The following is a 23,947-nucleotide window of genomic DNA, read 5'->3' on the forward strand; positions in this document are numbered from 1 at the left end:
CCAATTTTTCCTCTCTCTCTCTATATATATATATATATATATTAACTCTTGTCCAATGGTGTGAAAGACTAGCAACCTGTCATTTGTCTATGTGCCCTAAGACACACTGGCTGGTGACTAGTCTGTCATTAGTCTATATGTCCCATCACAAAGACTGGCGACCACTCCGAGGGTGCACCCCACTTCTCCTCCAGCTCCCTGTGAACCTAATGAGGACAAGTGCTATAGGAAATTTTGGTCATCTGGAAAATGATTTTTATTTTATGAAAATGCGACAAATTACCCACAATTCATAGCAACAAACAGCGATCCACCACCTGTCATGAACAGTCGCAGAGCACTGGTTGCCACGGCAATTGTTCTCAGTCGAAAGAAGGCTCATCCATGATTGGTCCTCACACAAAGGAAGTGGACAACATTCAGTCTCAGGACCGACGACACGGTCAAGCTTGACATGTCCATTTTTCCCACAGCCAAAAGTATTTGGCATCCAGTCACAGAGGAGGGAGAGGGTGTGTCCTTGCAGGCGTCCAATCAGCTGGAGGGAATCTGCTTGCGTATCCACCGCAGCTTCAGCTTCTCCGCTTTACTCTTTTGCTCACGAGCTGAAGAAAAAAAGATGACGTTACAAGTTTTTTTTTTTTTTTTAAACTTCAAATGAAAATTGTCTCACCCCATTGGCTCTTGACAAACTGAACCGCTGCGCCTTTGGTCCTCGCTGTCTTATTTTGAAGTGACAGCAGTTGGCTGCCTGACAAGATGAAAAAATTTACCCTGGGGGACATTTTTATTTGTATAAAAGAAAAAAAAAATCTAAAGAGTACCAAATTGAACTACCACTTTTTGGCACCCTAGTGTGGGGCACCTGAAGTTTTTCAGTTTTTAAAAATTGAGTACCAAAGATCAGTGTCAGCGTATAGCCTCCACGGAAAATTAAACTTGGCGTCACGCTTACTGGTGGCGCGGCGACTTCCGGCGCCGTACAGCCGCGACTGAAGGAAGTCCTCAGCCGTCTTCTGCTGAAATGATGACAACGCTTGAGGCTTCACCGTCGTCACCTTGTAGTTCCCCTTCAGCCTGAGAAAAATAAATGAAAAAAATAAGTCTGACATAGTGCGACCGTGAAAGACCAAATTTGTCTTGTAGTCTGATCCACGCATTACGTGTTGTCTGTCCCACACCGCCATGTTTAAAAAAAAAAAAAATAATTGGTTGTCAGTACTACATCAAAAGACACGTGCAAAAATAAACTAGCTTTTGGATTCAAATATCCTGTACCCGAAGGCAATAATAATAATTGGTTGTCAGTACTACATCAAAAGACACGTGCAAAAAATATCCTGTACCCGAAGGCAACGCGGCATAAATGTCCTTTGCGGAGCCGATCGGCGAATGACGGCTGATCAGCATAAAATGGTAATTATCGGCCGTTACCGATTTAAAAAAAAAAAAGAAAAAAAAAAGTGATCTGCACTGGGGAGGCTACCAATGGCACTTTGAGAGTTTGATTCAACTTGGAATGTTTAATTATTATTCTGTTGTGAAGGGTACAAAAGTACTCAAGTGTTATGGCACCCAGAGTGTTGGTTCACTTTTGCATACTTGTATTTACATTGTCAAGAGTTGCGAGGGTAGCAAAGCAGTGCTTTTTTTTGTCATACTTTCTGGAGTGTTCCAGTTTTTCCTGCTTTGTCTCTGTCATTTCTTCTAATTCCTCTTCACGCTGCTCTTCATCTTGAGGTGTTGCTTCAGCTTTTCGCTGGCTCTGCTTCCTGTTTAAAGAAAAAAAAAAAAGTTAATCCGCGTGCATGACCAAAGATGCAGATGCAGTGAAGGAAACTCACTGTAACGAGTCGATTTCCTCCAGAAGTTCTACAGAAAGAAGTTTTCTCTTCTGCCGAGTCAAAGGAGAATGCTTGAGAACTCAAAAGTAAAACTAGTCAACTTAATACATTTTCAATGCGAAGTACCTTTTGCTCCTGGAAGAGTTTCTGCCTCTTCTTCCTCCTCTCCTTCAGCAGATCCTTCTCCCTGGAAGCACATATGAAGAGCTCAAGAATTCCGATCCTACACACACACCAGCTCTTATAAACCAGACGGACAATTCGGCCTTTACTTGAACACTCAAGACACCTTCACATCGGGGTTGATTTATTCAAGAGGAAAAACTTTTAATATCACAACGGTAATCTCTCTTGTCAGGCTTTTTGTAGCTCGGCTCCAGCGGCGGCTTAGCCAGGCTAGAAGTTAGCCTACCTTCTCGCACTTTCCAGGGCCTGCTTGACACTCCGCAGCGCCTGGGCCTTGGAGTCCTCAAAGGTGACCACCTCGGGCGCGTCGTCGTCGCTGGAGCCCAACTCCAAACCACAACTCTCCATGATCTCATCGCTCCTGTCCGCTTTGGAAGACTTGGCCCGAACACCACGTTGCTTGGGCGCCATGTTGGGGCGGTCCCGATGAGAAATGTGACGTATTTCCGGCAGAGGAAATATTCACTTCCGGCACATTGAACAAGCATGTTGCAGTGGGGCGTGTCCTGCCTGGAAACTACGTGGGAATCTCTCACGTGAAGAGAACAGAAGTTTAGGTATTATAATAATGATTTTATGTATTTATTTTATTTCATTGTAATGTAAGTATTGTTATGTTTTATGTTCGATCTTATAGTCAGCACCAAATGCTCCAAATAAGGTTGAGAATGATCAATAAAGGCTCCACTTTGTAATCATTTGAACTTTGTGCAAATTATTAAATGGGTCATCCTTTACAGGATTCACACCGCTCGGAGCGGTTTTAAATTGTGTGGGGGGGGGGGGGGGGGGGGAGAATGCTGAATATATTAAGCATGCTTTAAAAACAACCAAACAAAAAGCTTTTACACTGATTTGTTTATTTATTTTTAATATACTGAAATCTCAACCGGAAGCATAATGGCACATACGTATCTAAGGCTCGGTGAGAACAGCGCTCACTAACTAGTGCCTTCATAGTCTTGACGCGCATCTACGGCCAACAACGATAAAAGACGCCACGATGCAGCAGTTGATCGTCGCGCCGCTGCTTTTGCTGCTGTTGCTGCTGGGCTGCACGCTAGTCCGGGAGGCGGCGGTGGAAGCGTCCCGGTCCCCGACCGCCGCGGTCAGAGCTTCGCCCTGCCTGGCCCCGCTACAGTGGGAGGGGAGGTGGGTCGTGTACGACCACGGTACCGGCAGGAACAACCGGGCCGCGGTGTCCTACGACGGACAGAACCACAGACTGCGGGTTCTGCAGCAGCACAAGAAGCACACGCCGTGTCAGAGGTGCACACACACTCACACACTCAAAATGTATTTTGAAAAACAGCATTTTGGCGCTAATAGTTGGAAAAGATTTAAATTTATGAATTTATTTACGTGTATAGCCCTTTTCACAGAGAGGTGTTCTAGACACAGTTATAGAATACAGTCATACATATTTGATGTCATAGAACGTGTTTATTTTGAGACCTTTTATGTTTTCTTGCAGCAGCTACGTGGCAAGACTCAATTTGCTTGACTTTTTGCCAGCTTAACTTTGGTTTGTTTACACTTTGACTTAATGCCAAAAAAAAAAAAAAAAAAAAAAAAACCTCAACAAGCCTTCTGCTTTTTAATTTTTTTTAAAATGAATAGAATTTGTGGAACAGTGGACGACTGGTTAGCACATCTGCCTCACAGTTCTGGGGCCCGTGGTTCAAATCCCGGCCCCGCCTGTGTGGTGTTTGCATGTTCTACCCGTGCCTGGGTGGGTTTTCTCCGGGTACTCCAGTTTCTTCCCACATCCTAAAAAGATGCATGGTAGGTGAATTGAGGACTGATTGTGTGTCGGCGCGAATGGTTGTTGGTTTCTATGTGCCCTGGGATTGGCTGGCGACCACTTCAGGGTGTACCCCGCCTCTCGCCCAAAGTCACCTGGCACAGGCACCTGCACGCCCGCAACCCTTGTGAGGAGAAGCGGTATGGAAAATGGATGGACGCAAGGCTTCTACTGCTTCTTTTATTCCATTTTACTTACAGCAATACAATTTTAATTGCTGTTTTCCCCTTCGCTTCTAGTAATAATAATTACTAATAATAATAATTGAAAGTGGAAATGTGCTAATGAGGTGACTAAGTGTCTTAAGAAACTCCGAAATGGACACATCTCTGCCGTTCATGTTTACAGTCTTGAATATTCAATTGAAGTCTTCACGTACAAAACAAAATACGATAGCGATGGTAATCATGGAAAAATATTTGCGCTTTCAAAGCACCTACCTCAGGTCAAAAATTTCCAACGTGCGGATACATGACTATGAATAGAAAACAACATAACAGAACTTTATTGATCAGTGCAACGTCAAGCACATTAGCTGTTTAGCAGATTTAGCAGCCGTTTATAAAGAGAGAAAAATACTTAATGTATACAAGATGCACACAGTTTCATGTTGTTGTTGTGTCTGCAGGTACTTTGAGTTCATCTACTTGTACGAGAGCATGGTGATGTTCCAGATTGACCAGAAGACTCAAGAATGTGCCAAGGTGGAGCTGAGTGAGGCCTGGGACCCCTTCGACATCCCCGACAACTCCACCTTTGAGGACCAGTACATCATCGGCGGGCCCGGGGACAACGTCGAGGTGCAGGAGTGGTCGGACAGGAAGCCCGCACGCAAACGTGAGCGTGCTAAATTTTTACCAAACATCTACACCAGTGGTGTCCAAAGTCCGATCCGGGGGCCATTTGCAGCCATATTGTAACAATAAAACTAAAGTGCAGCCCACATCTCAAGTTTATGAGAAAAAGTTAAAATGTGGACGGACAGCACGCTTTCTTAAGGTTAAAAATAAAAACGACGTCACACATTGTTATTTTAAGATCTAAACTAAAATAAAGAACATTTGCCACAATTTTTTTTACCTTTAAAATTGTAAATAAACTTCAAATTTTTTTACTCTTATTTTTTGAATGTAAAAAAAATTAATGCCAATTTGTCACATGATGATTTGAAATTATAACCAAATGTGAACATTACAAGAGAAGCACACTTAGCAAAATATATATATTTTTTAATTAAAAGAAAATTTGGATGGTACGGTGTTTGAGTGGTTAGCACATCTGCCTCACAATTCTGAGGACCCCGGGTCAAATCCCGGCCTCGCCTGTGTCGAGTTTGGATTTTCTCCCCGAGCCTGGGTGGGTTTTCTCCGACAACTGCCTACTCTACATTTTCATTGGCTAATACCCAGGTCACTCATCAGCCAGGCCCCACCTTTTAAAGTCACAGATACGACAGTGTAGAAGATGAGGATGGCCACCCCAATTGGACAAACATAATACCTGAATTTCACATACATTTTTGTATCAGTATTATGGAAAGCTTTAAAATAAATATAAATGCTAAAATAATTATATGGCCGCTACTTCGCTGCTTTTCATCTTTCACAGGGGGGTGCTGGAACGTAGCCCCGCAAGAAATGAGAGACTACCGTATATGTATTTGTGTGTGGCAGATGAGACATGGGTGGGCGTGTACACGCTGCGCGACTGCTACCCGGTTCAGGAGACGTACATCAAGAACAGCAGCGTGACCACTTCTACGCGATTCTTCAACCTGCAGCTGGGCATCAGCGACCCCGACGTCTTCACGCCGCCGCCCAGCTGCCAGGCGTCCAAATCCCGCAGGATGGCCCAGACGCTCTGCTGAGCCGCTCCTCGGCTGCTCATCACATCCCGATCAGGCATCGGGAAGTGACAGTGAAACTGTTTTTTTTTCTTTTCGCTTTTTAGTTCATAAAATCAGACCTAAACTAGAGGAGCATGACTTTCGAGTAATTTGTGTCCTAGTTTGAGTTTAGTTTTTGACTAGTATTCATTCATGTAAACATAATTCAATATGACGATATTGAGCACAATCTTCATATAGTGTGATGATAATAAAGCAGATTATTCATACAAAATCCTCCTCCAGAGGGATGTCTTTTCATTGAATAAGTGAATTGCCCTCACATTGAACGTAGTGGCATCCAGTCAGTTGTTTGTCAATAGGTGCCCTGACATTGGCTGGCGACCAGTCCAAGGTGTCCCTCTCCTCTCGCCCCAAGTCAGCTGTGATTGGCTGGCTTTGGCTGGCTTTGGGTGAGGGAATGAGTATATGATTTCAAAAACAGCAAATGAAAGAATTACTGCCTAAAATCAGTACAGTTAAGTGTTTTGTCTGTTTTAAATATATTTATATTTATATGTGGGCAAAAAAAAATTTGCACTAAAAATGCCTACACAGGGACTGGGAAATAGGGAATGAGTGAATGATTTTGAACGTAGTTGCTGTTACCTGCGTTCCCTACTCCAAGAAGTTTTGTTCCCAAAAGGCTGGTGAACCCTGATTTAGGGAATGGTTTAGTTGTATTTAACTTTTCAGGCTACGTTTTATGTACTTGACTAAAAAGTACAGTAAAAATGGTAATAATTATATCAGTCTTAAAATAATAAAATTGGTTTCATCAAATTATCAAAAATTATATTTCACAATTTAATGTTTTAATGGATGTAAACATTTTTTATTCATTTATATTTTAAATCTATTAAATATATTTATATTTACTTACTTTGGAGGGAAAAAATGCCATTAACGCGATAAATTCCGAAATTTATTTGGTTCATTTTATTTGATTTATGGATGTATTATTTATTTCTATTCGTTGCCGCTCAGACTTTGCAATACCTACTTTATCCAGCGAGCGAATGGTTGGCGCCATAAAAGCATAAAACCGACGAAGAAGAGGAAGTTCAAAGGTTATCAGGAAGAAACCATCATTAGTTGAAAAACACGTTTAGCACTTTATTTCAAGACCTTTTGCACTTTCTTTGGTTTTAGCCTGCACAAGACGTAAGTATAAAACCTGCAAACGCGACTGTTTTATGCGACCATGATATAAGTGAAATAATCTTACGTCGACGTCTTTTTTTCCTCCCCCCGACATGTTGACGTCCCAGTGGGGCTCGCTAGTTAGTAAGCTAACAAGCCAGCGAAACGTGTTGTCACATTTAAATGGGCCACAAAAACAAATGAAAAAACACTTTGAATAATTCAACTGTTTAATAAGCCACTCTTGTTGGTGACTTTTTGGGCAGCTAGTTTGTTATCCACAACGAATCTATTTGGTAATTTTTTGTTGTGACGATGTAAACTATGGACAAGAAAAAAATATTGTTGATGTAATGTATTTTATAGCGTCTCATTGTGTGACAATAGTCACGTCACTACAGTAATATATGTGACGTTAGTATCAGTACGTTAGTGTTCGAGGTTTGCACGAAGGCTTAAAATTGTAAAAAAAAAAAAAAAAAAAAAATCGCCATTTGACTTAGTTTTCGAAAGTGTTTTAATTTTTGGTAGAATATTTGCAAATGTAACTTCTTCTGTACTTGTTAGATGAAGAAATAATGGTAATTCTGATATGCATAGACAGATATTTACTGTCAACGGGAAATAAGGCAAAACGTACAAAAAAGTACTTCAGTATTGTCCCTTTGTTTGTATTACAAGTGTATAAAGTGTTGATGATTCCACAAGCAACTAACAATATGAATGTTACTACCCTTTCAAGATTAAAAAAAAAAAAAAAAATCTTTCTTTTACTGCATTAGGATTGTATCTCCAAATGGTAACAAAATAAACATGTGACACAAACATTCATAGTCACTCAACATGCATGCCAGTTAACTTGCAGCCAAATCTAAACTCTCATTCGCTGACTCCCATGTCACTCACCAAAAGCCACACTTATTCAAAGTCTCATATACGACAGTGTAGAACCTGACGATGGCAACCCCAAGTGGATAAAAATAATGGCTGCACCTCACATGCATATATTCTATTGGTGTTGTGCATAAAGTTTTAAAATATACATAACCAGATAGTTGCTATGTAGCTGATGTTTATCTGTTGGGGGTTTTGGAACTTAACCCCTGTGATAAACGAGGGACTACTGTGTTCCAAACTATTTGTGAGTAGGGTATGTTTTACTAATGTTGTGTTCAGGCTGCGATGTCGTCCTACACGTGCATCAGTTGCCGCGTGGTGTTCTCTGATGGCGAGGTGCAGCGTGCCCACTACAAGAGTGACTGGCACCGGTACAACCTAAAGCGCAAGGTCGCCGACATGCCACCCGTCAGCGCCGCCAACTTCCAGGAGCGTGTCCTGTTGCAGCGCACAGCTGCCGAGCGCCACCCGAGTGACGTTGGCGAAGTCTGCGCCGTCTGCAACAAAAAGTTCTGTAGCGCCAACGCCTTCCGCAACCACCTGCAGTCACAGCGCCACCAGCAGTCCGAACGCCAGGCCCTGCAGGCCGCTCAGCAACAGGTGGATAAGCTGAACCAGAAGAACCTGGAGAAAGGTTTCAGCAGCAAAGACAAGGAGGACAGAGACGCCAGGAACGAGGCTCTGCGGCAGGCCTTCAAGGAACAGTGCCGGACAGGCCAGAAGGAGGCGCCGGTGAGGAGCAAGGCGAAGAAGGCGGAAAAACCTCCGCGACTCGTGTGGCTGGAGGAGCAGGCCAAGCGGAGAGAGCGGGAGGAAGGGGCTACTGCTGAGGAAGGTAAATTGTTTAAAGATTTTAAACAATACAGTGAAAACCCGCTATATCGCGGCACGTATATCGTGAAAATCTAGGCAAAGGTCTTTTGTTTTTTTCAGCATACAGTACAGTATACATTTGCAGTATCTGTAAAACAAAATTGGCCGATTGTAGCCCCTTCAAAATAGTTGTAGTCGGCTGGAGTAATGTTTGACACACTTGGCTGTTCTTTCTCGGACACGATGGATTGCATTCACGAAAACGAAACGAAAACCTTTTTTAACAATCAAAATACATGACCGTTTTTCTTTAAAATATGCGGGGTTTTTTTAGAATATGTATGACTTTTTTTTCCTGAAAATGTATAACTTTTTTTACCCCCCTAAAGTATTCAACATTTTCTCATCAAAAATGACGTTTTGAAAACTTGCATAGATTTTGGTTGAAAATTTATGCCTTTTTTCCAATACAACTTTTTTTTTAACCAAACTAAAAAAATATATATACATTAAACATTTCAATCAAATAAAATAGATTGAATTAGATCGAAAATGAGAATATACAGAACTTGTGTGTGTTGTTATCCCTACAGAGGAGTGGGAGGACATGGACGAAGATGATGATGATGAGGACATGGAGGAGGAGGATGAGGATGAAGATGAGCCCACAGAGGAAAAGGAAGGAGACCCAACTGCTTCGTCCGACCCGCAGCAGCCCGCCATCACCATCCTGCCTGGTTCGATTCCCGTCACCGACTGTCTGTTCTGCTCGCATCATTCCAAGTCGCTGCTGCGGAACGTCGCCCACATGACGCACGTTCACAGCTTCTTCATCCCGGATCTTCAGTACCTGGTGGACCTCAGGGGTCTGGTGCGCTACCTCGGTAAGTCTCAATGCCACCCATGTAGGAATTTACCCAAATGAGCACCAATTGAAAGAGATGGGCGGTGGTAAACTGTGGTCGAGCTTTTTTGCCTTTGCCAGTGATTCTCGAAGTGTGGTATGTGGGCTCCCTCTAGTGGTATGTGAAAGAATCACTGTCCAAGTCCAGTTTAGTTTAAGTTCAATACATTTGCATTTAATCTTTAAGTACTCTTTTGTTTTTAAACATTTATTTAGGTACAGTTTTTATTTAAGTTTTACCAGAAATACTTTTTTTACATTTGAATCCTTATTTGAATACAGCGCATTAGCATGTGGTAACGACCTAATTAAACAGACTTAAAGATTTCAACTGTTTTGTCACACATTGCTTAAATTCAATGGACATTGTGCTGCTCCTTCGGGTGTGCGTGCCACGTTGTGAGAATCTCAGCCCCTTAGTACAGCACTAATATTAATTTTTTTTTTTTTTTTGCAGAGGATAAAGAATATGCAACTGTGAACTTTGTGCTTTTGTGGCATACAGATGTGACGAGGATTTTAAATGTGCTGTGTTGCTGTTCTTCCTTACTGGCCACTCACGTGCCTGAGTAGCATCTGCAACATTTGCACAATCGACATTGTCCCAGAGTGTCGCACTTTAAACTGCATATATTTCTTGAAGTCTCTGCGCCCTTTGCACAATGGTCATTGCACCGGACTATTGTTCTATTAGTCATTTCAAACTGCTCTAATTGCGAGAGGACTCTGCATCTTTTTGCACAATTGTCAAAAAAAATAATGTACCGGCATTACCACATTACTGGTAACCTTTTATTTCTGTTATTTTTGATGTCTTTGTCCCAAAAGTATTCTCTATCAGTTGACTGTCTCGTTTCGTACGTTAGTGGCTCCAACTACCGGAGACAAATTCCTTGTGTTTTTGACATGCTTGGCAAATAAAGATGATTCTGATTCTGACTCTTAGGCGAGAAGGTGGGCGCGGGGAACGTGTGCCTGTGGTGCAATGAGAAGGGGCGCTCTTTTTACTCCACGGAAGCCGTGCAGGGTCACATGACAGACAAAAGTCACTGCAAGCTCTTCACAGACGGGGACGCCGCGCTCGAGTTCGCCGACTTCTACGACTTCAGGTAACCGCGGTGACCGGTCGTGACGACCTATTGGCGGAATCTTCTGTCGTCAACGGGAAGTGAACGGTTCTGTTCGAAAGTGGGGGTTCAGACAAAAACAATAAAAAAAACATCGGCGAATAAAAGAATGAGCTCCTAAAAACAGTTCAATTTAATTTGACTGCATGAAAAAAATCCCTTTGTTGTGATTAGGGGGTCTGGACTGAGGGAACGATTCAGATTAGTTTGTTGTTGTTTGGTTAACAGGACCAGCTACCCAGAAAGAGGGCATGATGACATGGACGACGAGGAGCTTCCTGACGACAAGAACTTTCAATATGACGACGAGACAATGGAGCTCACACTTCCGTCAGGTGAGTATCATGGAGGATGAGGATATGGCCTTAAAATAAAATGTTTTTTTCCCCCCCACAAAAATACAGCTTTTTTTTTTTATTTATGTATTTATTTTAATTATTATTATTTTTAATATTGTAGATGTTTACTGCTTTAAAGTTTAAAAAAAAAAAAAAAAAAAAGAGCTGTCAAACTACATAGATCCAAGAGTTGACATTACAGGGGGCCATCACGTAATTTTCAGCTGATTGAGGTAGAGTAAAAAAAAAAAAATGATTTTTTTTTTTTCCTCTCCATTTGTAAATTTTTTTTAGATTTTAGTTTAATACTGGATGTTTACATGTCATTTGTTTGGATTGTTGTTTGTTGCTTCACCAATGTAATTCTATTAAAAAACATATATTGGTTTTCTTTGTTCGAATCACTGCTCCACTAGAATTATAGCTGTATGAAAAGGTGTTATGTTGGGGTACTTTTATTCAAATTAAAAAAAAATAAAAAATGAAAAAAATTGAGACAATTTGGAAGGTCCGCTTTTTTTTTTCTTCTTCTTCTTAATGCATTGCCGAGGTATCGGATTGAGACTAGGTATCAGCAGACACTCGTGGTATTTGTCAAGTGACTCGGAGTCGGGTGCAAAATTTAGTGTAATCATTGTACATGCACTACAGAAGCCATATTGAACAATAAACTCCTTGATAAAATCGATTTATTGGCAGCCTTACTTTACAACAATCCTTGCGTCACTTTATTTCCGTTCAGGCGCCAGGATCGGCCATCGGTCCCTCATGCGGTACTACAAGCAGCGCTTTGGAAACGAGAGGACGCTGGTCCTGAGCCACAACAGGAACGCGGTGGGACGCGTGTTGCGTCAATACAAAGCGCTTGGATGGGCCGGCGACGCAGGTATGCAACAAACTCACAATCTACTCAACCGCCATTTATCGCTGTAGTTAAAGTCTGCCATCTAGAGAGTCTGTCATGCTCAATTCGCGTATGTCCAAATATGGTCAATGTCCTATTTTTTTCACAAATGAATACTATTGGGGGGAGCATGGTGGACGACTGGTTAGCACATCCGCCTCACAGTTCTGAGGACCCGGGTTCAAATCCGGCGGCGCCTGTGTGGAGTTTGCATGTTCTCCCCCGTGCCTGCGTGGGTTTCCTCCCACATCCCAAAAACATGCATGGTAGGTTAATTGAAAATTCAAAATTGCCCGTAGGTGTGAATGTGAGTACGAATGGTTGTTTGTTTACATGTGCCCTGCGATTGGCTGGCGACCAGTTCAGGTTGTACCCGCTCCTCTTGCCCGAAGAGTGCTGGGATAGGCTCCAGCACGACCGCGACCCGAGCGAGGATAAGCAGGACAGAAAATGAATGAATGAGTGCGATTGGTCTGTCCCCGTGTCGAGCATCGAGAACCGATTGGAACCGGGACTAACTTTCCGGTTCTCCCGGAATCGTTCGAAAACTGAAAAAATTTCAGTTCCCAATTTCGATGCCTCCAATCCACCCACCCTGAAGAAGTGGTGGCGAAAACCAACGAAAAAGCGCTGAAAACGATCGACGAACAACGCACACAAAGATGTTCTTGTGCCCAACAGTGGCGGCGAACAAAAGCGTTGACCTCGACTGGGGACGTTGTGAGTCAGTGCGGAGAATACTTGGAAGACCTTCTCAACTCCACCGACACGCCTTCCCATGAGGAAGCACAGTCTGGGGTCTCTCAGGCGGGCTCTCCTAGCTCTGGGGTTGAGGTCACCGAGGTGGTTAAAAAGCTCCTCGGTGGCAAGGCCCCCCGGGGGTGGATGAGATTCGCCCGGAGTTCTTGATGGCTCTGTGGGGCTGTCCTGGTTGACACGCCTCTGCAACATCGTGTGGACATCGGGGACAGTGCCTCTAGATTGGCAAACTGAGGTGGTGGTCCCCCTTTTTAAGAAGGGGGACCGGAGGGTGTGTTCCAACTACAGGGGCATCACACTCCTCAGCCTCCCTGGAAAGGTCTCGCTTGAGAAATTCAAATGACCTCATTTCAGGCTTCTTGGCATAAAAACGTCCGGAACTCAGGAATGTGTGGATGATTTTAATTCATATTGCACATGTTTACTGAGGCACCATGGAGCCAATATAACTCCAAAACACAAGAAAAATTTGATTTGGTAAAATATGGGACCTTTAAGGATGACACAAAGTTTAGAAACTCAAAAAATATGCATTTTTTAAAAAGTTTTTTTAAAGAAGCACAACAGCAAAAATATAAAAAAAAAAATTGGTAGTATTACCCGTCGCAAACACATTTCAACTTATTACACACACTAAAATTATTAAGACAATTGTTAAAGTATTTATTAGCGCTTGTTGTTGCTCTGTCAAGAAATGGAAAACAATCATATAACATCACTTTAAGGTCATGAAAAGAGGACTCTTGCGCTCACAATTTCAAGCTGTTAATTTGTCACTTCCTGTTGAGGTTCACTGTAAAAACGAAAATAACTAAACATCCATCCATCCATTCTCCGAGCCGCTTATCCTCACTCGGGTTGCGGTTGTGCTGGCGCCTAGCCCAGCTGGTTGGGTGAGAGGCGGGGTTCACCCTGAACTGTCGTTTCATCTCACAAAGGTTTACTAACTTAATGCTAATATCTAATGCGAAATGCCATAGATGGGCTGTCGGAATTTGTTGAAAGTAAATGTTACGGTAATTCTAACTCTTCAAACTATTTCTAAGTTTAGAGTTACTGTAGAGGTGTGTTTTTTCCCCCCCCCCAAAACTGTTGGGTGGGATTCGGAATTGTTTGACCTTACGAGTGAGTTTTCAGTGTGTTTCTTCTCAAGGAAGTGGAATTTTTCCTGATTGGATATGTTGAATGTGGGTTGACCCTGAAAAAGCGAGCAATCTTTGCTGTGTTTTCTCGTAGGCCTCGGTAGCGTGCATCGTGTTCATCGTGACATGCAGTACGTGCAGATGATGAAGTCCAAGTGGATGCTGAAGATGGGGTTGAGTCACAACGCCACCAAGCAGAAACACTTCCGCCCACAAGTCATCTTCTGAGGATGGCCAAAAACGCCAGGATTGAACTTGAAACTGTTTGGAGCCACAGAAGCAATCAAGTGTAGAAATTGACCGCTTTCATGTTATTCGATGACCTAAACTTAGTACAGTGCTGCCTTGAGATACAAGTGACCTGACCGAGTCATATATTCTTCATCCTCTGCGAAGGACGACAAATAATATTGCAACTTACTGAGAAGCTATGACGTCTCCATGTCCATGTCTGTCTTATACTGCCCCCAGCTGGCCAATGTGGGCACACCAGAAGGAACAGCACCATGTCCATTGAATTGAAGCAAAAAGTGTGACAAAAACTGTTTAATTCTTTACGTTCTTTTAAATTGTAATTTTTGTAAAGTACAATATTTAGAGTGCTTCCCCACCTCCTCATACATGACAATTTTTGTTTTTTTTGGGGAAGACTGGAATGGATTGGAATTTCCATTGATTTCAGTGGGGAAGTTTTTGAGTTAAGAGTGTGGTCACGGAATCAATTAACTTGTATCTCAAGGCAGCACTATTTTTTTCATTTGGGAATAAAAAGATTTTTACTGTATCATTACAGGGGGGGTCCTATTTGCGATGTTTCCGACTACTCCAAAAGTTTGACTTTGACTGATTTGATTTCAGGGTGAGCCCAAAAAAATTTCTCACATTTCACTGCTGCAAGATAATGTCAACATACTACTTTTATATTAATAAAATAATAATCGTCTCATCAAACTATGTAATGTGCCTCAGATTTGATTATTCTCATTTTCATGGCTAGTTTTGTCCGTCAGTTGGACACCTGTAGACTTGACGTACAAATTAAGGTTACGTCATACACCAGCTACACCCTGGAATAATAATAATAATAATGATGATGCAGTAAATGTGTTGTCTGGATGACTGTCCTAATAAAAGCTGGTAATGCAACAGAAATGATGAATATCCTTTTTTTTCTTTTCTTCTTCCACTTTAGCTCCTTAGAATAAGGGTGAGCTTTGGGTGAGAAATTTGGGGTGCACCCAGAAGTGGTCACCAGTGCACAATTTCCTAATGGTTTTGGAATTTAAAAAGAAAAACACAACTCCAAAAACATGTATACAGTATATAAAATATAGAATAACAAAGACTTAAGTACCTATCGCATATATAAAATACTGTTACGTTCAGAGATTTATTTTATTCTGAAACTGCGGACCGGAAACTGTTTAACTTTGAAAGGTGGCTTCCGGTGTGCGTCCCTTGACATAGAAGGACAATCGAACGGGATACCGTTTTCTTTCCTTTGCTGTGAAAGTCCGAAATTTTTCCACGGTCGAAAAGAAGCAAAACTACAAAGAGCATTTTTATCTACTTGACGGGAAAGAGGATTTTGGAAAGGCGAAAGATTTTAAACGTGAGTTTTATTTTGTGTCATAGCACACTTTACCACACAACACATTAAAGTGCTTTTGTTGAATACGATATTAAATACAAATAAACAAATCTATCGACTGTTATGAAGTTAAAGGCGTTTATGTTCCGATAAATACATTTATTTAATATATGCATCATGTACGTAAACATGACTTAATGGTGCAAATATGTGAGGCACGCAGCTAAAAATAACCTCCGCGTCAAAAAAATATTTGTCTGCAGACATTTTACATTCAAATCTAATGTTTAATCAGAACAATTTTAAAAGAACGTTAGGTGTAAAAAAAAAAAAAAAAGAAAAAAGTGACGTTTACTATCTTTTTACTTTGTTTTTGTCCGTTTCCGGTGACGCGTTTTGTTCCTGCATCAGCAGCTCGTCGCAAAGCATTCTGGGAAACTCCCGATGCGGTCAATAGAGAAAAAAAAGTAACGTTTTCCAAACATAAACAGGAAGTGAAGTGAAATAAAACCGACCTGCATCGTTTTAGTGACGTTGAAATATACATATATATTAAATTTAATGACTGGACAGTATGGTGGAACAGTGGTCAGCACGTTTGTCGACATTTGCCCTGACATTGACTGCCGATGAGTCCTTTTGTTTGTCTTTGTGACACACACACACATACACACACACGCACGGAGTACAGAGTGTCTCTTGTTTGAGTTTTTGTCACATGATCACTGAACTAACCCAAGAACGGAGGGAGTGGAGAGCTTGGAGGAAGACGACAAACGGACGTTACACAAAGACCTTTGCCCAGTTAAAACCAAACCCCTGTTTCCCATCTGCCCGCGTATTTTTGGATTGAGTGGCCTGGTCCGCGACAACTTTTACGTTCAGCATCAAGTCATCCGCGTGACACTCGTTTTCAGGAAATGAACACACTTAAGGGAAACAGTTCCCTTCCGTTTGTTTACTTTGTGATATGAAAAACCTGATTGTCCTATGCTTGTTTTTCCTTTTGGTTACTGTGACTGGTCACTCGTACAGCAGACGGCAGCAGCATGTGAACACTCCCTGATTGGACGCTCCATCATCCTTTCATTTTGTCACCTCATTCATCCTGACTGAAGTCAGACAAGGAAGGAAGACGGGGCAACAGAAGTTCTTCCTGGAGTGAGATGTCACTCTTCTTCTCTGGCGCGGTGACCAGTACGTCAATCCTTTGTTCTCCTCCTGTTCCTTGTCCTTGTCACTCGCTAGGCGGTGCTAAATGAACCTGACGCTGGTTTCCTGTACAGGTTCACCAATAAAACGACGCCTGAGGTCCAGCTCTGCTCACCAAAGGTAACATCACAAGCTTGAATTTTGTGCGGTTTTTCACATGACCGATGTCCACATGACTCATGTCCTCTTCCTGTTTTACTACCTAATGACCACTAGGTTTCCACAATGGTCGGGAATCAATAGCTCGCGAGCCACATGTGGCTCTTTTGAGGGCTGCATATGGCTCGCAGATAAATCTTCGCGGACGATTATTGACACGGTAAATAATGAATAATTGTTGTGTGGTCAAGAAGTAAACTTCCCTCCTTTTGATCAAATTGTTAGAAGATGCCGAAGAGAAAGAAAGATGAGGGGTACCGTACATTTAAACCCATCCTAAGTTGTCATTGCATTCTACATCAGGAGGCACTTTGTGCTCAAATGTTGGGCGAGTGAAGAAGTTTAGTCACTGAATGAGGATTTGGAAAGACTGGCGAGTAAACAAGTAGACAGAAATGAAAAAAACGTCAACCCCCCCCAGACGAGCTAATTGTCAAAACTTGGAACGCGCTTCCTGGCACAGACCACACACTTCAGCGTGTATTGTGTTTAATACCACATGATGTTGCACTTCCTGTTTTGTGATCACATGACTGTGATCCTGGTGTCCCTATCAGCCTGGACGTGTCCCTGCTGTCTCCCGACTCCTCGTACGTGTGCTACTCATCTTCCCCAGCGTGGGCGCCCGTGGGGTCCTCGTTGGCGGGCGATGTCCATTCCATCTGCTGTCGCCGCTCGCCCCGCCTCCTCACTAATGGTTACTATGCCGTGACCGACGACAGCTTCCTGTGGGATGAGGACGGCAACGTGTCACTGACGCCTTGCGCCGCCAGCGTGTCCTACAAGGAGAACGTTTTCAGGTTGGAATGCGTCATTTAGCTTTCAGCATGGTACCGCGCTAACATCTCACTGTTGTCACACTAACGTCATGTAATGTTGGGTGGGTGGGTTGATAGATGGGTGAGTAGGTCATTCAGTCGGTGAGGGGCCGGATCAGTTGGTCAGACAGTCTGTGGGTGGGGTGCCTGGTTGGTCAGTGGGTCAGTTGATTGGTCAGTTGGGGCGTGCTCCAATTGGTGTGTCAGTAGGTTGGTCGTTTGGTGAATTAGTCGGTCGGTGGATTGGTTGTTTGGTAGCTTCATCAATGGGTGGCTAGGTCATTAGGTCGATTTGTGAGTGAGAGGCTGGATCAGTTGGTGGGACAGTCGTTAGGTGGGGTCCACGGTCAGTGAGTCAGCAGAACCCTTGTTTGGGGGCACGGTCCAATCGGTGTGTCGGTTGGTTGCTCACTTGGTTTGTTGATTGGTAGTTGGATCACTGGTGAGTTGGTGTGGTGGGTAAGTAGGTAATTTGGTTGTGTCCGTGGGTGGGTTCTTTGGTCAGTTGATTGGTCGGTCAGTTGGTTGGTGGGTGGGTGGGTGGGTGGGTAGGTCGATTGGTATGTGTGGGAGGCCCGGCGATCGGTCAGTTGGTCGGTGAGCGGGTGGGTCGTTCAGTTGGTTGGGTTGGGTCTGTCGGTGTGTAAGTGAATTTTTGGATTCGACCGGTCTGCGTTTTTAGTTGGTCAATCGGTGGGTGGGTTGTTTGATGAGTCGGTGGGTAGAGGGCTTGGTCAGTCGGAGAGTCTATGGGTGGGTTGTTCGATCGATCAGTGGGTGGAGGGCCTGGCCAGTCAGTGGGAGGGTTTGTCAGTTGGTGGATGAGTCATTTGGTTGGTCGGTCATTTGGTTTGGTGAACGGTAGGTTGTCCAGTGGTTGGGTCATTCGATTGGGCATTGAGTCGGTAGATTGCAGGGCTTGATAAATCAGTGAATTGGTGGCTGGGTCATTTGATCGGTTGATCAGTTGTTTAGGTGATTGGTGGGTCAGTTGGTGGGTTGTCTGATCAGTGGTTTGGTGGAGGACCTGGTCAGTTGGTGGGTGGGTTGTTTGATTGGTCGTTCAATTGGTTAGTTATTCTGGTCAGTCCATCGGTCGGTGTACGTAACTGATCGTCCGGGTAATTAAAGTGCATCGTTGTGTTGCGTCGTCTCAAGAGTGTTCCGGAGGCGCAGACGTAAAGCCGGCAGGTCCCTGGCTCACTTGCTGAGCGACGTCACTGAGAGCTGCCAGACCTGGCTGGACAGCAGGGTCTTCGGTGGGGTGTTCCGGACGGCCAAGGACCTGGACCGGGACCCAGAGAGAGACCAGGAGAACCAGGATCCGCACTTGGACCAGGACCAGGACTGGGTCCGGGAGGAAGGATTCACTTCGCTGGAAGAACCCAGCTGGTGCGGTCTGGGCCAATCGCAAGCGGACAACGGCTGCAGATTCTTCACTTACGGTGAACCCCGATTCAAACCCAAACCTTCATAACTGTGAGGCAGATGTGCTGTCCATATGTATCTTATTTTGAATATATTGTATGTATTTTTATGGTTTGATGATTTTTTTGTGTCAGATCCCAGCGAAGTGGCCCCCCCTCCTGACAAAAAGACCCCGCCCCCCAAGCAGATAATCCGGGAGGAGATTTGCTCAGAAATCTGTCAATCGAGTGAATGCTTCACCCAGTCGCTGGGGGGACTCTCAGAGGTCCTTCCTCCCTCCGCCTTCTACGCCAACACCTGCCATCAGCCCAACGCGCCTCAATGCACAGGTCATTTTCTATTATTATCATCATTTACTTTTATTTTTACTTCTGCTGTTGTTTTAATTTCCTTATGTTATTATGACGGCTTTTTTTTAATTATTTTTTTTATTTTGATTACACAGTAATTTTAATTTGGTTTTCGTTTTTATCTTTGTATTGTCTCTCTAAATTACATTTTTTTATTTAATTTTTTATTTTACCTTTAGTTTACTATTACTTTTGTTTTTTACTTGTATTTTTTATTTCATCTTTACTTTTATTAATTTTACTTTTGTTTTTCTTTTATTTGTATTTCTTTATTACAACTTTTACTGATATTGTTAAACGTCAAACGTTTTAATGTTACTTTTAATTTTGTTTTATGTTATTAGTTTTGCTGTTATTTTAATGCCATTATTATTATATTTCTACTTTTGTGTTTATTTTAATTGTATTATCACCTCATTAATTATACTTAGTTATTTAAATTTGTATTTTATTATTACTTTTGTTTTTAGTTTATTATAATTTTATTGCTATTGTTTTGTTTTTACTTTTGTTTCATCACTTATTAATTTTACTTGTTTTCCTTTTATTACTTGTACTTATATAAATATTTTGAACTTCAAAAGAATTGAATTTTATTTGAATTTTTACTTTATTCAGTTGAATTTAGTTTTTATTCATTATTTTGTTAAGCTTAGTTTTTCATGATGTGCTTATTTATTATTTTGATATTTGTGCTATTTTGTGTGTTTTAGGCGTAACGCCGATGACTCTCGTCTTGGTCTTTGCCGTCTTTGTCTTCGTGACGCTCTGCTCGGGGTAAACTTTTTATTCACAACTTCTAAACATGTCACGTAACTGCACTTATATCGTGTTGTGACGATATCGTTGCCTCAGTTATTTCGTGCGGAGTGCGGCGGGAGTGGCGGCGGCGGCAGCTTGCACGATTACGGCGACATGCGTGTGTGAGTGTTACATGGTGACTTGTAATTAACACTTCACGTATCCTGTGTTGTTTAACTGCAAAAATCAAATGTCGTTCACACGCTTCAGGTGCGAGCAGGTCGACTTGGATGCAAGGGTGGAGGAGGCGTGCCAAGACGGAGGTGAGGCGCCACTTGTACACATTGAATTCACCTCTAAAGTGAATTTAGAGTTTTGTCCAAAGTAAATAAAATAAAATAAAAATAAAGGGGAAAAAAGGGATAAAAAAAGGATCTTGACTCTCCTGTAAATCACAGGTGTCAAACTGGTGGCCCGGGGGCCAGATCCGGCCCGCCACATCATTTTATGTGGCCCGCGAAAGCAAATCAAAATTGCTCATTGTGTTCTGGTGTAATACCATTGACATATTTCCAAGCATTTTTTTGTTAGCAATCCCCCTTTGAAAAGAAATGTAGTAGTTGAAAAACATGTTTTTATAGGCGGGTATTCATCAATGTGTTGTGTATACTGTATGAAATTAGAATATATGTGGTAATCTTTCATTTATATGGGTTCACAGTCGTAGCAGCCCTCCGAGGGAAGTCATAACTACGATGTGGCCCGTGACAAAAATGAGATTAAATCATCAATTAAAAAAAAAAAAGCATGAAAGTAAAAACGTAATAACATCTTTTTTAAGTAACAAGTGTTAAAGTAAAAAATAAAGCAAAGTAAAAAACAAAATCCAAGTAAAAAAAAGTAAGAAAACATTAAAAATAAGTAAAATTAAGTTTAAAAAAAAAAAAAAGTATCTGAATTTAAAACAAACAATTTACTAAAACAATTTCAAAAATGTTAGGGTATTTAAAAGTGGAAAGTAAAATGTGAGAAAATGTAAAAAAGTAATTAAGTAAAAAAAAAAAGTACAGATGTAAAAAAAATGGTAAGTCGAAAGTATTTTTTTTAAAGTAACTTATTACTAAACCTATTACTGAAAGCAATTGTAAAAAGTAATTAAATGTAAAACAAAAAGTAATCAGTAGTAAAAACATATTAAGAAAATGTAAAGTTTTCAAAAGTTGAACGCAAATAAAAAGTAAGAAAACAAAGTAAAAGGAAGGAGTGTCTAAAAAATTGATTATCAATTGTACTTTCTTTTAAAAAAAATGTTAAGTTGAAAGTATTTTTTAAAAGTAACTCATATTTTTTTAAGTAAAAAGTAAGAAAACATTAAATAAAGAATAATAATAAAACATTAATTTGAATTTGGCAAGGTTGTTAAAACCCCTATCTCACTGGCCTGGAGACTAGTTGGTGAGCTAATGTCAACTCGAGTCTCCGCTGATTGCAGAAACGTCTCCATGATGTCTCCTGGAGACTAGCCGGGTCGCGATGATATCGAATGTTTGATTTCATTTTCATTTCAGTCCCGGCAACATCTCCGCCAGTAATATAGGCCTTTAACTGTTTACTGTAGTGTGTCAGAATCATGAGACATACTTATTTTCACTTTACAAGGACTTTAAACAGACTAAACTATGACTAAATGTAATTTCGAGAATGTAAATTGAATTTCTTTTTTTTTTCTCCCCAACTTTCAGGACATCACTTCACGCAACGAGTGACCTGCCGAACCGGAACCACACCAGCACACACACACACACACACACACACACGTTATCTTTTTTTATTATTTACACAACCTTTTCTTATTATATAGAATAATCTTTAGTGTTGTCACAGCTTGACGATGAGCGTCTAAACAAATCCACTCTGACACTTAACGTGCCAAATGACAATGGACAATCCAGAGGAAACGCTCGTTTCTTCCCTGCATTGTACTCTTAGTTGCCATAGCAACTAAGGATGCCGACAATTATCATCGCCAAGGCGACTAAACGTGTACTTTCAAATGAAATTCAGTGAGGCTCGTTGACTGAATATACTCACACACAAAAAAAACTCTCAGGCACTCACTTAACAAAAAAGCTAGCACACTCACCAAAAAAGGTTTCAGACAGAAAAAAAGAGCTTTTTTCCTTCTGTGTTTGAGGCGATTTTTGGGCTTGTGTGAGTGTTTTAGGTCAGATTTTTTTAGGTGTGTGTGTCAGAGAGGATTGTAGGTGAGTTTTTGGTTTGTGTGATGATTGTATTGGCAAGTGTGAGTTTTTGTGTAAGATATTTTTAGGTGCGTGAGAAGTTGTTTAGGTGTGTATGAGGTTGCTATGTGAAAATGAAATTTTTTTTGGTATGTGTTGAGAGTTTTTTTGTTTTGTTTTTTTTGTAGGTGTGTGTGCGTGACTTCTTTGGTGAGTGTGAGAGGATTTTAGGTTTTGTGTGAGTTCTCCGGGGTGAGCGTGAGGTTTTTATGAGCGGGAGTTTTTTTTTTTTTTTTTAGGCATGTGTGTGGCAAATGTTATTTTTGGCCTATTTGGGACCCCATGCTCATACACACATGCAGTTTATTTTAAAAGCACTTAATGCACTTATTAACCTTTAGTATAATGTCTCTTTACCTTTGATTGGTCAGTTATTGATCAATGGTAGAGCCTATTTGCATATTTTAATACGTGGAACAAGAAGGGTCAAATTTCGTGTTTTTTTTTTTTTTTTTTTTGCTAAAACCTTTTATATTTTAGCATGGAGGAAATGTCACTAAATGTATCATGATGTTACTTGCTATTCACGATGTAAATATTTATATCAGACAATTCAAATAAGTATTAAGGTACATCTAATGACATGTTTTCAGCACTTTGTTGATTTTATATTTTTATAGACGTACAATAAAACTTGTCTATAGATAAAAAATGTTGTCTTTAATATTTTTTGTTTGTCTATGTGAATGTGAATATAAGTAATTTTGCCCACTCATCAGCTTACCTGAATCAGGTGAAACTCTGTGATGTCTCTTGACCTCTACAATGAGCTTTCTCCAATGGAAATGGAAACATACTGCTACTTCCAAAACCACATGTATGTAATAGAAGCATATAAAACAACACTTTTCTGCAACGGTGCAACATTGTTATGTTCAGTATTTCTAAACAATAGATTCTTATGATTCTTTCTTGTATTATCATATTTTCTTGCATGTGTCTCGTTAGATACACGTCTTATTTACATTGAAATGCTTAAACACTGGAGCCATGAATATTATAATGCATGCTGGGAACATATATTACTGTACTTAGACATTACTGTAAATTCTACAGTTATTTACATTTACATGTAAAGTGATTATACTTTAAAGTTTCCACTGATTTTGTGTGACATCACACAAAATAAAGTTTTGGGTGACATCACACTATAAACAAGAGTTACTGTATTAAAAAAACAAACATGTTTTTATTCATTGTGGTTCTGATGAGTCACACAAGGAAAATGGGAGCTCTACAAAAAACAAAGTGCAACATAAATTTTATTCAATATTTAAAGTTAAATAAGACACACATTCAACGAACTACGGGTAATATAACCACACATTAATCATGTTACGTTTATCTTGACTGTTCAAGAATTTAATATGAATGTATTTATTACGGCAACAGTTCAACATTTCATGGTGCAATGCATGCTGGGAGCCACGCAGCTTCTGCTACAAAATACTGCAACAGGTTGCAAGAGGCACCACAAGCTACTAAGAGAAGGGTTCACATACTTTTGCACACGTACAATTATGTTTTTGGGGAAAAAATGTTTGTTGGATTAAATAATGAAAATATATGTGTGTGTGTGTACTATTTTGAAGGTATGCTTGA

General features: G+C 41.1%; 4 protein-coding genes across 7 annotated transcripts; 3 read left to right on the forward strand and 1 right to left on the reverse strand.

Moving 5' to 3' along the window:
* Window positions 1-232: 232 nt before the first annotated feature.
* Window positions 233-2,479, reverse strand: nol7 (nucleolar protein 7). Of its 2 annotated transcripts, XM_061798786.1 has the most exons (7): window positions 2,257-2,477; window positions 1,971-2,031; window positions 1,845-1,894; window positions 1,662-1,772; window positions 956-1,077; window positions 674-751; window positions 233-605 (listed from the first exon to the last, which is right to left on the reverse strand). In XM_061798786.1, exons 1-7 carry the CDS (start codon window positions 2,439-2,441, stop codon window positions 535-537), a joined length of 678 nt encoding a protein of 225 aa, XP_061654770.1. In that variant the 5' UTR covers window positions 2,442-2,477; the 3' UTR covers window positions 233-534. The 2 variants fall into 2 exon arrangements, with proteins under 2 accessions (XP_061654770.1, XP_061654771.1); XM_061798787.1 differs by lacking the exon at window positions 674-751 and having other exon boundaries at window positions 2,257-2,479.
* A 447-nt stretch (window positions 2,480-2,926) lies between these two features.
* Window positions 2,927-5,954, forward strand: epdr1 (ependymin related 1). The gene is made up of 3 exons (XM_061798788.1): window positions 2,927-3,299; window positions 4,463-4,671; window positions 5,508-5,954. Exons 1-3 carry the CDS (start codon window positions 3,034-3,036, stop codon window positions 5,699-5,701), a joined length of 669 nt encoding a protein of 222 aa, XP_061654772.1. The 5' UTR covers window positions 2,927-3,033; the 3' UTR covers window positions 5,702-5,954.
* A 799-nt stretch (window positions 5,955-6,753) lies between these two features.
* znf622 (zinc finger protein 622) lies at window positions 6,754-14,899 on the forward strand. Its single transcript, XM_061796491.1, has 7 exons — window positions 6,754-6,883; window positions 8,039-8,594; window positions 9,166-9,456; window positions 10,423-10,585; window positions 10,832-10,938; window positions 11,684-11,827; window positions 13,841-14,899. The coding sequence occupies exons 2-7, from the start codon at window positions 8,045-8,047 to the stop codon at window positions 13,972-13,974; spliced, it is 1,389 nt and encodes a 462-aa protein (XP_061652475.1). The 5' UTR covers window positions 6,754-6,883; window positions 8,039-8,044; the 3' UTR covers window positions 13,975-14,899.
* Window positions 14,900-15,168: 269 nt separating this feature from the next.
* Window positions 15,169-22,630, forward strand: tmem71 (transmembrane protein 71). Of its 3 annotated transcripts, XM_061796495.1 has the most exons (10): window positions 15,170-15,358; window positions 16,373-16,534; window positions 16,624-16,669; window positions 17,266-17,508; window positions 18,685-18,971; window positions 19,089-19,283; window positions 20,018-20,081; window positions 20,160-20,227; window positions 20,316-20,368; window positions 21,788-22,630. In XM_061796495.1, the coding sequence occupies exons 2-10, from the start codon at window positions 16,504-16,506 to the stop codon at window positions 21,809-21,811; spliced, it is 1,011 nt and encodes a 336-aa protein (XP_061652479.1). In that variant the 5' UTR covers window positions 15,170-15,358; window positions 16,373-16,503; the 3' UTR covers window positions 21,812-22,630. The 3 variants fall into 3 exon arrangements, with proteins under 3 accessions (XP_061652477.1, XP_061652478.1, XP_061652479.1); XM_061796493.1 differs by lacking the exon at window positions 20,160-20,227 and having other exon boundaries at window positions 15,169-15,358; XM_061796494.1 differs by lacking the exon at window positions 20,160-20,227 and having other exon boundaries at window positions 15,169-15,358; window positions 16,376-16,534.
* The last annotated feature ends 1,317 nt before the right edge of the window (window positions 22,631-23,947 follow it).

This window comes from Phyllopteryx taeniolatus, chromosome 14, assembly GCF_024500385.1.
Source record: "Phyllopteryx taeniolatus isolate TA_2022b chromosome 14, UOR_Ptae_1.2, whole genome shotgun sequence".
Lineage (NCBI taxonomy): Eukaryota > Metazoa > Chordata > Actinopteri > Syngnathiformes > Syngnathidae > Phyllopteryx > Phyllopteryx taeniolatus.